Source organism: Pan troglodytes, chromosome 16 (genome assembly GCF_028858775.2).
Source record: "Pan troglodytes isolate AG18354 chromosome 16, NHGRI_mPanTro3-v2.0_pri, whole genome shotgun sequence".
Taxonomy (NCBI): Eukaryota; Metazoa; Chordata; class Mammalia; order Primates; family Hominidae; genus Pan; species Pan troglodytes.
The window spans coordinates 93,251,292-93,268,904 of record NC_072414.2 but is presented as its reverse complement, the minus strand read 5'-3'; the positions used below and the strand labels follow the sequence as shown (position 1 = coordinate 93,268,904).

The following is a 17,613-nucleotide window of genomic DNA, read 5'->3' as shown; positions in this document are numbered from 1 at the left end:
GGCTGAGGGTGGGAGTGTGCAGAGCAGCCGCCATACGAAACAGTGTAGCGCGTCCTTGAAAAAATTAAACAGACTCCCCAGACGATCAGCAATCCCACTTGTGGGTGATATCCAGGATTGAAAGCAGGACTCGGGTAGATACCGGCCCAGCCACGTTCATGGCAGCATGGTTCACAACAGCTGAACGGCGGGAGCGACCCGAGTGTCCGTGATGGACGAAGAGATCAGCGAAGTGTGCTCTGTACACACGTGGAACATTCAGCCTTGAAAGGAAGGAGATTCGGGTACAGATTATGATGAGGTCCCTCAAGGACGTTGTGGTAAGGGAAATAAGACAGATCCTGTGTGGTTCCACTTACACGGAGACCTGGGGCCATCCAACTCATAGAGACGGAAAGTAGCATGGTGGCTGCCAGGGGCTGCAGAAGGAGCGATGGGGGCTGAGTGTCCCGTAGGACAGAGTTTCAGTCTGGGGGTGGTGAAAAGTTCTGGAGGTGGGTGTGGCGGTACCAGAGCAATGTGAATGTCCTTAATGCTACTGAGCTGTACCTTTACAAATGGTTGAAATGGGAAAGTTTGTGTTCCGTACGTCTTCGCACACTCACACACAGAGTGGGCCACTGGAGAGACGCCTGTGACATCCCAGCAGGCGCCACTGGGGAGGGCGGGGCCGCTGGGTACTTCAGCTCTCTCTCTTCTGCGTCCCCAGGCCCCCTCAGCTGCAGCAGCTCCCCCGATTTTACTTAGTCGGTGTTCCTAGAGTCACATTCCCTGAGGCAGCACCTGTGGCGCGGCGTGCGTTCCTGGTAAACACGCACCGAGAGCGCGGCGTGCGCTCCTGGTAAACACGCACCGAGAGCGCGGCGTGCGTTCCTGGTAAACGTGCACCGAGAGCGCGGCGTGCGTTCCTGGTAAACACGCACCGAGAGCGCGGCGTGCGCTCCTGGTAAACACGCACCGAGAGCGCGGCGTGCGTTCCTGGTAAACGTGCACCGAGACAAGCCTGGGGCGTGTGCTTCTGGTCACCTGCATCCCAACGAGCCCTGGGAAGATGGTCTGGAAAGAAAGAGTATGTGTTTGTGATATTAGGGAGTGAGAGTCTTGGACTCGAGAGATGTTCGTTTATTCTTGGTTAATTTTCTGATTGAATAGAAAGTCCTAGGTCGGCATCAATTTAACCGACTAAAAAAGGAATAAAAGATCTATAAATATTTATCTGTCAAATGGCGGCCAGAACTATGAGCCCATACATCTTTCTTTTCACTCAGCTGTTTGATAGGGCAAAAATATATTCCTTTCATTACTGATTCACATGTAGCTGTTATCTTTACCATGCTTTAAAGCAGCCTTGCGGAAAGCTTGTATGTTCAAATATCCAGGTTGCATAGCATTTAATACTGATTAGAAGAAAGGAACAATGCTCTTATTTTATACTATTCTCTGTGTACAGATAGTATGAAAAATACTATATTTCATCGAATCCAAGATGCCATAAAGTTGTAAGATGCACCTTTTTATGTACCACAGAAACCAGAAGTGCTGCCATTATACAATACATCCATATCTCTTAGAATTTTTGTAACTATTGAAGAGTTCTTTTAGGCTGAGAGTTATTTAGACCTGGAAATGACACTGTGAATAGACAGGACCAAGTTCAGTACCTCCAGGCAATGTAACCCGTTCCTGGTTGCTGTGGGCAGAGGGGCTTATAAGAGGTAGCAGATCATAAGATGGATCTGGATTTCAGAGGTGTTAAAAAAAAAAAAAAAAAAGGTGGGCCAGGTGTGGTGGCTCACACCTGTAATCCTGACACTTTGGGAAGCCAATGCAGGAGGATTGCTTGAACCCAGGAATTCAAGACCAGCCTGGGCAATATAGCAAGACCTCGTCTCTACAAAAAATGTAAAAATTAGCCGGGTGTGGTGGTGCACATCTGCAGTCTTAGCCACTTGGGAGGCTGAGGTAGGAAGATTGCTTGAGCCCAGGAGGTCGGGGTTGCAGTGAGCCAAGATCACACCACTGCACTCCAGCCTGGGCAACAGGGCGAGACCCTGTCTTACACACAAAAAGCAGGGGTGAGCAAATGTGTCTTAGAAATTTAAAAAAATCATCTGTGTATTTAGTTACATTAGTGGCATGTTGTATTCTTTTGATGAAATGTTTCTACTTCCCCAAAAAGAATATTTTGCAAATTTAGAATCATATATAAAATCTTGAATTATAATCTACAGCCAGTGGGTCCACACAGGATGGAATCTCGGCCAATGGTGGTTTGAACTTATTCTTACGCACTGTTGTATTTGCTTAGGATGAAGAATAACCCCAAGTATTTAATAAACATTTACTATTATGTTAAGTGTCTTGTATTTTCAGAATTTCCCATATGGCTCTGGGCAAACTCAGGCAGAGCTTGGCAGCAAGGCTAGGCTTTAATGCTTATGAATTTTGGGTCACCCATTGAACCTTTTTTTCCCTCAGGATTTAGTTGCCGGAAACTTGTTTACAAAGAGGTGGTGAAATAAACCCTTGCCAAGGAATGCAGTCCTTAGCCTGAGGGGCTTGCTCGAGTTCAGACGTGGGTTGGCTGCCGACCCCCTGCCTCTGAGTGGCCTGTGTGGCTGCCGTTGTTGAGCTGTGTGGACTCTAGAGTGTGTTGTGTCATTGCAGCAGCCAGTTAACCTGGAGGGACGTCCAGCACCTGCTAGTGAAGACATCCCGGCCGGCCCACCTGAAAGCGAGCGACTGGAAAGTGAACGGCGCAGGTCATAAAGGTGCGGCAGTGGCGTCCTGGTGGACCATTGGGTGGCCCTGGAATGTGTAGGAAGGGGTGGGGGTGTCATTAATTCCTTAAAAGGACTCTCCAAATAGCATTTGTTGTTATTATTAATTGTGTGTCACAAGAATTTAAAACGCATGTGCAGCTATTTAAGAAAAGTATCCCGGAAGCTCACAGTGACGTTACGGAAGAACCCTCAGGTCACAAGAGTCTGGGGTCTCCTATACTCTATAACTTTGGCCACACCGAGACACCACCTATACCAATATTTACTCATAGTTCTCTTTAAGCCAGGAGCAATGACGTGTGCCTATAGTCGCAGCTACTAGGGAAGTTGAGGCAGGAGGATTGCTTGAGCCCAGGAATTTGAGTCTAGCCTGGACAACACAGCAGGACTCCATCTCTTAAAAAAAAAATTACTGCCCCCACTACTTTTTTTTGACATAAAAAAATGTATTTTAAAAGGAAACTGTACTACATCTAGTTAATCATAGGTTTGATATGTAGTTATGTATTTTTTCTAATGTGCATTAAAACAAATCCATAATTATTAAAATAAATGTTGTTTGTGTGCCACCTGAGGGCAGCTTGCATCCTTAGCCCTGAGTAGCTCTGTGATTTTGAAACTTGCCTTCAGTTTCCTCATCTGTACAATGAGGACATTGAGATAGTTTTGTAAGTTACTTTCTAACTGTAAAACTTCTTTTGGCCAGTCCCTGTGTTATAAAAGTAAATCATAGGACAGTGGGGCCTCTACCCTCAGCCCAGCCTGGTACAGACCTAGGTACCATGAAATCAACCCATGGTCAGGGCTTCGTTAAGCTGGCTGTCTGCAGCCTTTGAAGCAGGTAATTTTAGGACAGTGCTACTGGCTTTGTTTGCCTGACTTCTTTTTTTTTTTTTTTTTTTTTTTTTGAGACAGAGTCTCGTCTTGTTGCCCAAGCTGGAGCGCAATGGCACGATCTCGGCTCACTGCAACCTTTGCCTCCTGCGTTCAAACGATTTTCCTTCAAATAATCCCTCCCGAGTAGCTGGGATTACAGGTGCCTGCTACCACGCCCAGCTAATTTTTGTATTTTTAGTGGAGACGGGGTTTCACCATGTTGCCCAGGCTGGTCTCGAACTCCTGACCTTGTGATCCACCTGCCTTGGCCTCCCAAAGTGCTGGGATTACAGGTGTGAGCCACTGTGCCCGACCTGTTTGCCTGACTTCCTATCAGGTACACTGAAAAATATTTCATTTGGCCGTAGTATTTATGTTAGGGAGGAATTTTTTTTTAACCTTTTCTGAAGCTCAGGTCTAACTAATTTGACACTAAGTCTGATACTACTGTCTGTAAAATATAGGTCAAGCATAGTTACCCTAAGTGCCAAGGGACATTCCTTTTAATAAGGAGGCCATCGATTGGGCTAGTTCATCTTTGTTTTGCAGGAATGTCGGTGGTAGTGGTGTGCTGTAACAAGAGCTGACCCATATTTTAATTCTGGCCTAATTAAATAGAAGAATAGATTGTATGTAGTTCTTGACCTTGCCTCTTAAATTAAACTTTGAAAGTCTCCTGCCCTGGCCAAATTAAATACTGGACTGGGCCAGTTCGCAAGCCTGTCTCTGTGCTGTGCTGTTTTCCCGGAATGCTCTGGGAACTCAGCAGGGAAAGAAAATGGCAAAAAAGATGAGTCCAGCCTTGTGTTATTGCATTTCGGGCACGTGGTAATTGTGTGAACCAAGAGGTCTCAGATTTTCTTTCTCTTGTCTGGTCTTAGATTCAGGGAGCATAGATGCTGACAAGCCCTTTTAATGTAAAGGAACCTGTCTTTGTCTCAAAAAAAGAAACTCCTAGACCTTCTCAGCACTTCTACTCTGTACCAAAGTGGGACGTGTTTCCTGACCCACACTCCTAAATTTAGCAGAAGGAGTTGGGTTCAGAGAGAGAGAGGCAGCTGGGACCTTTGAGCAGCCCTCAGGGGGACCCGTCCTGCAGCCCAGGGCCCCCAGGAGACCTCGAGTCTTACGGTCCATCTGTCCTCCATGGGGCCCAGCAGATGCAAGAGCCAGCCTTGCTCCCTTCCTGGGAGAGGCAGGAGATCCTGGCTCTGAAGGGCCTGTCTTTTCAGTTAGCCATTTCTATGGATTTGGTTTGGTGGACGCAGAAGCTCTCGTTGTGGAGGCAAAGAAGTGGACAGCAGTGCCATCGCAGCACATGTGTGTGGCCGCCTCAGACAAGAGACCCAGGTAAGGCTCTGCTGTGGCATCGGTGACTTCTCAGGCACGTGGGTTTGGAGCTGACTCTGTTGTAAGGTGTGGCTGGGGGAGGTGTTCACACACGCATTCTGTGCACACGTGCGTGTGCACGATGCATGCTTGCACATGTCTGCGTTTTCTCTTGTGGATTGTACAGCTGGGAAAGGAATCACTTCTCAAGCCACCACTGTTTTGAGGCCTCTTCCGCTTTTGTAGCAGATTGCTCCATGGTAGGGGATCAGTTCCTCAGCCTGAACCGCTCAGCCTGGTATTGGAAATTCTTACGCATGTTTAGCATCTCAGTGCAAGTCAGGAATCTGCTCCATGATAGGGGATCAGTTCCTCAGCCTGAACCGCTCAGCCTAGTATTGGAAATTCTTACCCATGTTTAGCATGTCAGCGCAAGTCAGGAATCTGCTCCATGGTAGGGGATCAGTTCCTCAGCCTGAACCGCTCAGCCTAGTATTGGAAATTCTTACGCATGTTTAGCATGTCAGCGCAAGTCAGGAATCTGCTCCATGGTAGGGGATCAGTTCCTCAGCCTGAACCGCTCAGCCTAGTATTGGAAATTCTTACCCATGTTTAGCATGTCAGCGCAAGTCAGGAATCTGCTCCATGGTAGGGGATCAGTTCCTCAGCCTGAACCGCTCAGCCTAGTATTGGAAATTCTTACGCATGTTTAGCATGTCAGCGCAAGTCAGGAATCTGCTCCATGGTAGGGGATCAGTTCCTCAGCCTGAACCGCTCAGCCTAGTATTGGAAATTCTTACGCATGTTTAGCATGTCAGCACAAGTCAGGAATCTGCTCCATGATAGGGGATCAGTTCCTCAGCCTGAACCGCTCAGCCTGGTATTGGAAATTCTTACGCATGTTTAGCATGTCAGCGCAAGTCAGGAATCTGCTCCATGGTAGGGGATCAGTTCCTCAGCCTGAACCGCTCACCCTAGTATTGGAAATTCTTACGCATGTTTAGCATGTCAGCGCAAGTCAGGAATCTGCTCCATGGTAGGGGATCAGTTCCTCAGCCTGAACCGCTCAGCCTAGTATTGGAAATTCTTACGCATGTTTAGCATGTCAGCGCAAGTCAGGAATCTGCTCCATGGTAGGGGATCAGTTCCTCAGCCTGAACCGCTCAGCCTAGTATTGGAAATTCTTACGCATGTTTAGCATGTCAGCCCAAGTCAGGAATCTGCTCCATGGTAGGGGATCAGTTCCTCAGCCTGAACCGCTCAGCCTAGTATTGGAAATTCTTACCCATGTTTAGCATCTCAGCCCAAGTCAGGAATCTGCTCCTCCCAGAAGGTGAACTGAGGAGTAGCTGCAGCTGTCCTTTCTGTCACCACCTGCTAGAGATTGGAGCTGTAGCCCCAGCCCAGCCTAACCGGCCCTGGGAGGCTGCAGTGTGAATCCACCAGGCCTGAGCAGGAGCAGCTGGGTCAGCCCCTTCTCTGTTGCAGGTTGTGGGGTACTGCTTATTATTCACAGAGCATAGCAGCTTTGTGTGGCTTTTATCTGGCCCCGTACAACCTTCTTCAGGCTTAAGCACTGGGATTTTTTTAATAAGGCTTACGCAGAAGGGCCCTGGCTTCATCTCTCTCCCATGAGCAGGGCACACCCAGAACTGCTCTTTGCAGTAAGTTTTTCTAAATCTGTTATATTTGTTCATTGATTGATTGATTGATTGATTGATTGAGACCGAGTTTTGCTCTTGTTGCCCAGGCTGGAGTGCAGTGGCATGATCCCGGCTCACTGCAACCTCTGCCTCCTGGGTTCAAGCCATCCTCCTGCCTCGGCCTCCCGAGTAGCTGGGATTACAGGCACCCACCACCATGCCCAGGTAATTTTTTTGTATTTTTAGTAGAGACAGGGTTTCACCATGTTGGCCAGGCTGGTCTCAAACTCTTGACCTCAGGTGATCCACCCGCCTTGGCCTCCCAAAGTGCTGGGATTACAGACGTGAGCCACCGTGCCTGGCCAAAATTTTTATTTAAAAAAAAAATCAGCCATAAAGTAAATCAGAAAGCAAGAACCCTAGCCCACTAGGAGAGGAAATCAGATTATTCCAATGCTGCCATCGCAGCTGTTTTTAAGGAGAACGGTGTTTCTCTGGGCCTTGTATCTGATACAGAACGGAGTGTGTTTTTCCCGTAACTACCTGTTCCCTTTGGAAAACGTGTTTGAAAAAGAAACAGTGTGATGACTGAAAGTGATATATTTCTTTATCAACAAATACAGGTCACTCTCTTTAGATGGTCTTCCTTGAATATGCCTCTACTCTTGTAATACACTCTTTTGCCACAAATAGTTGAGAAAAATGTGTCTGGTGGAGGGCTCGCATATGGTAGGAATGCAGAGAGTGTGTGTTGGCTGAGCAGCTGGATGAATAGCCACAGAAGGATCGTTTGAAAAATTACCTTTTTCTCCCGTGGCTAATTGCACACTGACCGCTGAGTGGTCACTCCAGGCCCCGGCAGGTCGGCCGGACACCTGACAAGCCTCAGTCTTGACTTCTTAAGGCGTCAGTTTCTCTGAGGAGCCTTAGACTGTCAAATTTGAAACAACGTGGGAGAGTCTCTGAGATAAAGGAGGTTTTGCCTTCTCTGTCTTTGCTGGAAAACGCCTGCAGCCTGGACCCTCAGAGGCTAGGTGAGGGAGGTGGGCTCCTGGGTCTGGTTCCTGACCTGGGGGCTGCCCTCTGCCCCGGCGCCTCCGCTCGTGTCCCCGTCAGGGCGGCTCCTGAATGAAGCATTCTTCTCCTGCCAGAAATCGTTTTAAGATGGCAGAGTGGTGCCTAGGTGGCGAGTGGTTGTTTTTATTTTTATTTTATTTTGTTTTTTAAGTGAAAGCACACGGAGTCTAGACAGCACAGGTTGAGGGAACCCGCCGTCACATACAGTGTAACATTGTTCCTGTCCTTTGAGGAAAGTAAGGACCCTCCAAACTCCAAGAGGAGAAGAATCAGACTTCTGTTTCTAAAGAAAAGTCATCTTTACCTTTAGCGGTTTCAGACTCTTTCTGGGATATTCAGCCAGTCTACCGTCTCACACCACTTGCTTATCAAACCACTTGCTTAACTCTGTAACATGGTTGTTGCAGAGGACATAAGGGCCTCCAGAGAGAGTGGTGTTACCAAGCAGAGTTCCATGCCTCACGTCCACCTGTGGGTCTCCCCTCCTGGCAGGGAGGTCCAGCCAGCTCTGCCACTGAGCCTGCCTGCCTGTCGGGGTCATCTCCACCTGAGCTGCGAGTATCCCCACAGCTATGCGAGTTTTCCCCATCGGGGTTCCCAGCTGCTAGGATCACGTGGCCGAAAATGAAAAGGAAGTGTTCCCACACAGCCATTTTCCCGTCTTCTTCTAACTGCCCCCTCTCCGTGCACATTTCTGGGTCCAGCTGTCTACTCTCTTGGCCTCATTCTGATTTCTTCCTCTCATGGTGGAATCCTAGGACTTCCTGAATGTCCTGAACCTGCCCTCAGCTGCTTCCCATGGTGAAGAGCAGAGCAAGAGGGAAGACAGAGTGTGTGTATGCCTCTTTATACACCCATCTCGTGTGCATCCGTGTGCACTGCGTGGGATATGGTGACTGTCTTTTCTCTTGAACAGGAGAGGATGCTACCCTGGTGTGACCAAAGGTCAGACAGCTGTGTTCACTGGATGTTAAGCACGGGAGTCCTCTAGCTGGGGCATGTGTCCACACCTGTCAGGTCTATGGTGACGTCACACATGGTCCTGAGGGAGAGGGGCTGGGGTGTTCATACGTCCACCCCTCTGGTCACGGGCAGGGGCAGGAAACCTCTGTCTACCCCCAGCCCTGGGCTGGGATATGGTCATGGTTCAGGGAGACTGTCCTCATGGCAGTGACTGACAGGAAGAGTCAAATGGGCCACCCCTTCTGCACGTCCCTCCTATGCACCCAGCCTGTGCTCCCAAACTAGCATTGCATCCAGTGCCCCGAATGACTGCACAGAGCTTGTGCCCCGTCACCCATGGTGTCCCCCCTGCGGAGCTGCTGTCTCCAACGCTGCCCCAGTGGCTGGCATCACAGCCCCTGCCTGCCCGAGTCATGCTCAGGCCCAAAGGCGCAGAAAGGCCAACAGCACAGCACAATGCGGGCTGCAGAGGAAGGAGCTGGGGCGGTGATGCCAGACCCACCAGACGCAGTCCCCTTCAGGAGGCAGCTCCGTCACTTGAAAAAAGGCCATCCATGGTGTGAAAAGGACTAGCCCAGAGGGGACCCCAAGTGATACGTTGGCATTTCTCACCTGGACACTGCACATCTGGGGACTGGGGGGTTTGAGCCTGTCTGTGTATGGATCCACCCAAAAGATAAGAAGAAGTCCCTGGAAGGGTAGAGAACATCAGGGAAGAGGGGACCTCAGGTAGGGCTGGGCCTGGGTGAGAATCAAGGAGCCAGGCCCCCTGCTCCAAGGCACCACAGGATCGTGCTGGGCAGTCTCTTTACTGCCTGGTGTTTACCCTGCCCTAGAGCAGTCTGAGCCCCAGAACTGAGGTAGTGATGTCTGAGCCACCTCTCCAGGAGCCCACACGGGGTAGGGCCCATCATAGGCGGCTTTCAGGAAATGCTAAAGCTAAATGCAGAGGCGAGAGGAAATCACTTAAACTGAATGGCAGCTACTGTTAGCAAAAGAGAGTGACTTGCTAGAGTCCTCCAGGATAGCCCTGGATGAAAGTGCCAGCTGTGCCTGGGCCTCTGTTGTGATCGTCAGACCATAGACCAGAGGCACGTTGACCTACTCCTGGGCACAAATGGTTTCCATCTGTTTAGAACCTTTGTCAATTAAACGAAGGTACATGGGATCATGACCGGGGGCATCTGCGTGTGCAAAATGATTTTAAAACCTGTGTGTATTAAATAGAAAGATAAAGTTGATATTTTTATATCTTTTCTTCAAATGAAAAAGAAAATTAAGCTTAGTATTGTTCCAACGAATGAAATAGAGGCCCAGCTATTAAATATTCTATTTGACTCTTGATTTTTCTAGCCAGTGCTTCTGTCGCTGCTTTGAAAATCCAGGCTTCTGGGAAACAGTTTATGATATGCATGACTCCCACCTCAGTGCTGGGAACACCCACAACAACAGGGTCTTTTAAACCAACACAAAAAAATAACTTACCTGCACGTCTTTAGTTTCTGCTGGTTTGGAAGGTTACTGTCCAGACAGAGCTTACAGTTTAGCTTGGCCTGTCTTTTAATGAACTCTTCACACACACACACCCACACAAGACACTTCAGACCCAAAAGCCAGTGTGTTGCTTTGACTATCAAGGCTTATCTGTAGAGCAGATAATCTTTTTATAGATGTTCAGGAATTAACTCTGGATTAGCCGCATATCACCTGCTTTTCTGGAATTTCGTGAAACTAGACTGCGTATGGCGGTCATTTTAAAACAACTCTATTTATGAAGACATATGGCTGTGGATGAGAGATAATGGATTGTGATTATAAAGGCACTTACTGTGTGCCAGGCATTGCTCTAAGCACTTTATATAAAAATCCCCAATAAACATGTGAGGTTGGAGTTCTATCTTTATCCGCATTTTGTGGAGGAAGAAATGGAGGCACAAAGGAGTTAGGAACTTAGGCCCAGAGGTGGGGTGCTGCGGGGTTGAGCTGCTCCCGCAGGCTGCTTGTCTCCAGAGTCCACCTTGCCCCACTAGGTAGGAGCTCAGGCGGTGCTGAGCCAATGAGAGCGACCTGCCCACCCGTTGCAAGACCTCGCCTCTGTGACCTCTGTGCCGGGAGCTAGCCGGGCGCACCACCTCCGGGGATGATAAAGTACCTGACCCTGGCTGCCCAGAGCGTCCTCCGGCCTTGGCCAGGTGCCAGTGCCTAAGAGCACAGCTGCTGGTGTCTCATCTGCGGCAGGTCAGCTGGGCAAGCAGGTGAGGCCGGGAGCCCAGCGGCCTGGTGGAGTGCCGTGCGGATCAGACGCGGGTCAACCCAGCTCCCTACTGTGCTCAAGCGCACAGCCTGATGCGACGTCTTTTTAGGAAGCCAAGAGCCCTCGTTTTCTTTGGGCTGTCTCAGAACTATGCAGGTGTCTGCCACCCTCCCATCCCCTCCTCACCTTACCCAAGCTCTCCCTCCAGGGCATCTGACCTCTGTGTATACCTGGGTACCACGGGAGGCCCTTACTTCTGCTTTCTCCTCTTGGGCTGTTGTTATATACAGCGTGCCTGGGTGTCCTCAGAAGATCTGTGGGGTGCTGTGCAGTCCCGCCCTGGGGGTAACCACAGTGGACCCACAACACTTTTCCTGCCTGCTGCTACCCCTTGTAGCTGCGAGCAAACTTAACCAGCTGGTTATGTTCTTGCAGCCCTTTCCTTTCCTGGCTTAGTTTTGAAGCAAACTTGTTTTCCCCAAATTGTAAAGGCTACTTATTTCTAAAATTAGGATTTGGAATTTGAATACAGTTGATTCTCCCTATTCGTGGTACTGTTCCACAAAGTCACCACGAACACTGAAGCATTATTCCTGGGAGAGATACAGGGTTAAGTTCCTGTGAGCCTCCGGTCACATTTTTGCCAGCCTGTCCATACAGACCGAGCTTTATGTGTATGGGTTTAAAGACAGCTTATTTAACATAGATCATTGATTCATTCACTTTAGACTCACAGCGGACAGCACTAGTGCTCGTTGCTGGAACCAAGCTTGTCTTACACGTGTGTTTTCTCCTTAAGGCAGGTCTCTGCTTTCTCATGCTGTTTGACCCTAGACAGTGTTTCAGCACTGCACTTGGGGCCATTTCAAACAGTGAATTCACCAACAGAAAAGCACAGAGCCAGGCACGGTGGTTTGCACCTGCAGTCCTAGCTACTTGGGAGGCTGAGGTAGGAGGATCGCTTGAGCCCAGGAGGTCAAGGCTCCAGTGAGCTAGGATTGCACCACTGCACCCCAGCCTGGGTGACACAGTGAGACCCTGTCTCTAAAAAACAAAAAACAGCACAAAAATGTGAAAAATGTGGCACTAAATACACTGTGAAACAGACACTTGTTTTTATTTGAGATGGAGTCTCACTCTGTTACCCAGGCTGGAGTGCAGTGGCGCGATCTCGGCTCACTGCAACCTCCGCCTCCCAGGTTCAAGCAATGGTCTTGCCTCAGCCTCCTGAGTAGCTGGGATGATAGGCACCTGCCACCACACCTGGCTAATTTTGTATTTTTAATAGAGACGGGCTTTCACCATGTTGGCCAGGCTGGTCTCGAACTCCTGACCTCAAATGATCTGCCCACCTCAGCCTCTCAAAGTGCTGGGATTGCAGCCGTGAGCCACCACGCCTGGCCAGAAATGGACACTTATTTATGGCATGAGAGCTGCACCAACAGGCGGTGTTGCCTTGTTTGACCTCAGCTGGGAGTGTGCTCGTTGGGGGACTCATTACGTTACCACCACTCTGCACACATCTACACATGACACCAAAGTGCCGCAGGTGTTAGTTTGGGGGATACAAATAAATGTCAGCCACCAGGTGAATATGCAGATACAGCATATGTGAATAATGAGGATTGACTGTATATTTTATTTTCTCTTTTACTCCCCTTCAGGTTGAATTGTAGACTGTTAGAATTGGAAGGCATCTTTAAAGCCAGCTAATTCAGTCCCCTCATTTAACGTAGAGGAAAAAAGTGTGCTATAATTTTAAGCATTACATATTAAAGCACCTTCTGATTAATTAACTGTGGACGGCATTGTGTAAGTTAATGTACTGGATTAGCTTTTTTTTTTTGAGGTTAAATTTTATTTCTCACCTAAGTGATGTGCTATGGTTTGATCATCAAAAGTAATTTTGGCCGGGCGCCGTGGCTCACGCCTGTAATCTCAACAGTTTGGGAGGCCGAGGCGGGTGGATCACCTGAGGTCAGGGGTTTGAGACCAGTGTGGCCAATGTGGGGAAACCCCATCTCTACTAAAAATACAAACATTGGCCGGGCGTGGTGGCGCATGCCTGTAGTCCCAGCTACTCAGGAGTCTGAGGCGGGAGAATTGCTTGAACCCGGGAGGCAGAGGTTACCGTAAGCTGAGATAGCACCACTGCACTCCAGCCTGGGGACAGAGTGAGACTCCATCTCAAAAAAAAAAAAAAAAGTAATTTCATGTGAGGAAAATTCTCAGTCTGAACTCATATGAATAAGGAAGCCCACAGACGAATGAAGCAGCTTACCTCAGAGCCTAACGACGGTCTTGTTGAGAGCGTGCATCCTGGAACACAGGTCTGAGAAGTGACCTAGAAGCCTCTTGCCACCTTCACGCGGGCACTGTGTGCCCTCCGACAGACCTGCTGTTTTCCTATTGCTTAATTTAGCAAGTCTGTCCCAATTAACTCTTGCCACCCCACTCACTCCCGTTAGCGGGTCTGTGAAAGGGTTTCCTGGATGACCTTCTGCTGTAATGGGCCTCAGTTCTTTAGCCTCTCCTCCCCAAGCCAGGTGCCAACACAGCAGCTGGCAGGATGCTGCTGGCTCCTGATTCTGGAGGGTCTGTCAACATGGCCCTAGAACAGTCATGGGCCCAGTGAGGAACAAAGCAAGTGCTTTGTGCAAGGATCCAGGTTGGTCCAGGAAGCCAACCTGGGGAGAGGGCTTCAAGGAGGGAGTGAGAAATACTGACATGGAGTAGCTTCCCAGGTAGAACAGGAAAAGTGGAGCGCTTGAGGCGGAGGGTTTCAGCCTGTGGCCCGCCTTCCTGCTTCCCCTGGCACTCGGTTACTTGAAAATATTTATTTTTGCTGTTAGATAGTATTATGCATTGGAAAAAAAAATAGGAGGAGGCCAACATATCTGTGGTCTGGAGTTCCTAGGGAGTCAGCAGGTGGCTACTGTTGGTGGGCCTTCGCCTCCTCAGGAGAAGGGAGCGGGTGGAGAGCATTTGGGACGAATGGAGAACATCTGAAGTACCAGAGTAATTAACGTTGAAGTGTGGCTGCGTGGCACGTGGCATTTGCTGTCATTAGAGATCTTTTCCAAGTCTGGCCGTCTCCCTGGCTTCAACAACGCTGGGTCTCCAGGCAGGTTTTGCAGGATCATTTAACTCCGTGGAATCCCTTAGGGTCCTCGGAAGATGGCTTTATGTACATAGACCACAATTTCAGAAGTTAATAGCAGAAGACACTTTTCAGTTACTTTGGGGGCTTTAAGATCTTTCTAAATCAGTTTTCATCATTAAAGTACAATGTAGGTGTATTCACGTGACAGTGATAATCTCTGCACATTGTTTAACTTGAAAGATAAATTACTTGGCAGTCGACTTGCATTTTCAGTGTTACCTTAGAAATAACTGTAGGGTGGAGAACCACTTCTGTTTTTTTTCATTGACTGTTCTACTTTCTGTCTTGGAGTTAATTTTTTAAAGTGATGACTTTTGATAGGTGGCTTCCTTATTTTCTTCCTGGAGTTTCTATCTGAAATACAGAAAAATTTGAGCACAATGATCATGAAACATTTTGAAGCCTCCTGTTTTATTTCTCTTCTTAATAAAAGCACTCTAATTGGGGATGTTAGGTTAATGGTTTCAATAGCAACCACAGAAATAAAATGTGTGGGGAGCTAACTGCATGTCAGGAAGGTGGCAGCGTGCCCTCCTATAGTAGCTATCCTGGGCTCCCGCGCTGCCCCAGAACTTACAGGAATGAGGAGTCCTGGTGGCCTGTAACGGAGTGATTTAGCAGTTAAGAGATTTCACATAAAAACTAATTGTTACGGTTAGCCTTGTTCCAGGAGGCTGCTGGGCTCCTAGCCCCCAGGCGAAGGTAGGGGCTTGGCTTTGAAAACCAAACGAAGTGAGGCCATTAACTCCTGCAGGAGCTGGGTGCTCCCGCCCTGAGCCAGCCTCCCTGCAGGCAGCAGCAGCGGGGCTGGCGGAGGATCACACCCAACCCAGCCTTCTTTATGCAGCGGCTGGAGTCCCTTAGCAGGAATAAAAAAGTCAGATGCAAGAGACTTTCGTACTCTGAAATGATTTTTTTTTTCTAGGTGTTCGCTCTGTGGGTGGGGCTCAGAGTGGCGGGGCAGGTGAGGGGTAGGGCTTGGTTGTCTTTCACTTGTAATTACCCTGCTCCCGTTCTCTCATCCCTGTGCCTTATCAATGGGATTAAAGCTTCTTCACAAGGATTCCAGGTCTATTTCTAGAGCAGATTGATCACTTCCCCTACTGATGAGCAATTGGTTGGAGTGTGGGGACCGTGTCTTCAAGTTGGTTAAGGCTTTTGTGTCTGTTTCCTCTTGATCTTGCTATTCAGCACTGGAAAGGTGTTGAAGTGTGAGAGTGTAGGGTTATTCCTGGTTTTTGGGGTTGACTGGGAGCTACATTTTGAAGCCCCAGGGGAGCACTGAGTAAGTCTGCCGGCATAGATGTTTCTCCATCTCCACACCTTGCTTCTCCCTAACGTACCCACCTTGCATTCTTAGTGTGGGGTGAAGGTGGGGGATGGGGGACACTCACCTGGAGAGACACATGGGCCCTGCAGGACCTGGAACTCCCCAGAACCTTCTGTTGTGTTCGGCATCTACCGCAGCGGGGGCTGCTGGCCAGTAAACACTAGCAGTAAAGCTTGGGAGAAGGCAATGAAGGAAGTCAGCATCTCTAGATCAATTTATGGTGCATGCAAAGCGTGTTTTCAAATATTTACAGAGTCTCCGAGGGAATTACATCACCGTTTATAACTGTTTTGATTGTTTTTTATGACTCAGGGCCCAGTAGAGCCAAGCAATGTAACTCCTGAGAGGCTCTCAGCAGAACGCCTCACGCCTCCTGGGAGGAGAGTCCAGGCATAATGGGAAAAGCGCTCCCCATAATAAGCCAAGCACCGGTCGTGTGGTGGGGAGTTATTCATGTGCTGCTGGGCGGCGGTGGGTCCGTACTGAAGAATGCCCTGTTTCTTCAGCCGCAGATCACTGGGGTGCGTCGGGGCTGAGTTCAAAGAGGCATGAACCCTAGTGGCCTGGAATTGGCAGGATGGTCCAGCCTGGAATTGGCAGGATGGTCCAGCCTGGAATTGGCAGGGTGGTCCGGCCTGGAATTGGCAGGATGGTCCGGCCTGGAAGTGGCAGGATGGTCCGGCCTGGAATTGGCAGGGTGGTCCAGCCTGGACGCAGAAACGGCCTTGGGGTACAGATTTTGTATCTGCTTGGTCTGGGGAGTGTGTCAGAAAATTCTAGCAGGAAGGAGTCGTGAATGATTGAGGCTTTGTTTTGACCCTCAGACTCCATCCCATATGGTAAAGCTGGCCTGAGTTTGTAAAGGGAACCGTCGTCCGTTTCCATCACAGGGCAGGAGAGTGAGGGGACCCTGCTTTCTGCAGGAGATCTGGGAGCACGCAAGCTTGGCACCCTCGATCAGCATGAGAGGGCAGCCTCCCAACTCCGAGCTGTGTCCTTGACTGTGGGTTCACGCGAGCTTCCATTCGAGGCAGCGAGGCCTGGAGGCGGAGGCGTGGGCTCTGGGGCCCCAACTCCCAGCTGCTCCCCCCATTAGCTACACCTTGGGTGCAGTCCTTAATTTCCCTCTGGATTAAAAGGGTTAATCCTTGGAAATTCTCAGGCCAGTGCCTTATGCTCAGCGCACAGTCAGCTTGGGAAATGTTTGCCGATTGCTGTTACTTAGCATTGTGACTTCTATTTTCAATGCTAGTCTTCGGAACAAAGTAGTGGGATTTTTTATTTGTTTGTTTGTTAAAACATTTAATTATTTTTATATATTTAGGGGGTCCAACGACAGGTTTCTTACATGCACATATTGCAGTGTGGTGAGGTCTGGCCTTTTAGTGTACCTGTCACCATGGAGTTCGTACTAGGGCAACGGAGAAACGAGCTGGCCAAATGCCACCGAGGAGAAGCCGCCTTCTGGTCACCAAAGGGAGCCCATCCCTGGGGACATTCACCCAAGTCTGCCCAAGAACCCATGTTTTATTTTATTTTATTTTTGAGTTGGAGTCTTGCTCTGTCTCCCAGGCTGGAGTGCAGTGGTGCGATCTCGGCTCGCTGCAACCTCCGCCTCCTGGGTTCAAGAGATTCTCCTGCCTCAGGCTCCCGAGTAGCTGGGATTACAGACACCCGCCACCATGCCCAGCTAATTTTTGTATTCTTAGTAGACAGGGTTTCACCGTATTGGCCAGGCTGGTCTCAAACTCCTGACCTTGTGATCTGCCCTCCCCCTCCCCCCACTTTGTATAAGACAAAGTAATTGACTCAGCAGCAATGCAAGGCAGACAGGGCCATCGTCCAGAGGAATGGGGCCTGTGCTGTGCACCCCACAGCACTGCCCAGCAGCCTGGTCTCTCCACTGTAGGCAAGTTGGAGCGGTGGCAGCAGGCGGTGCCTCGGCCTCCCAAAGAGCTGGGATCAGAGGCGTGAGCCACGGTGCCCAGCCGAACCGTCTTTTAAATCTCTGTAAGCAAATTCCAGAGGCATAAACGTCTTCAGGACAGGTGATAAAGTTCACAGTGGAGCATCCGCGTGAGGCAGTCAGAAGCTGCTGCGGCTCCCCGGGGCCCCCAGGGCCCTGAGGCTGCAGTGGGGATAGAGTGGACGGGCGCTGGAGCTCCTGGCTATGTGGGTGAGACTTCATGCTTCCG

The 17,613-nt window shown here is 49.4% G+C and overlaps 1 protein-coding gene across 8 annotated transcripts in view; it reads left to right on the top strand.

Moving 5' to 3' along the window:
* The window catches only part of PCSK6 (proprotein convertase subtilisin/kexin type 6), a 198,027-nt gene that overhangs the window by 105,576 nt on the left and 74,838 nt on the right, over positions 1 to 17,613 (top strand). For all 8 annotated transcript variants that reach the window (XM_054667239.1, XM_054667237.1, XM_054667238.1 and 5 more), the window contains exons 10-11: positions 2,668 to 2,771; positions 4,892 to 5,009. In XM_054667239.1, coding sequence (XP_054523214.1) covers positions 2,668 to 2,771; positions 4,892 to 5,009 — 222 coding nt within the window. The remainder of the gene's footprint in view (positions 1 to 2,667; positions 2,772 to 4,891; positions 5,010 to 17,613) is intronic.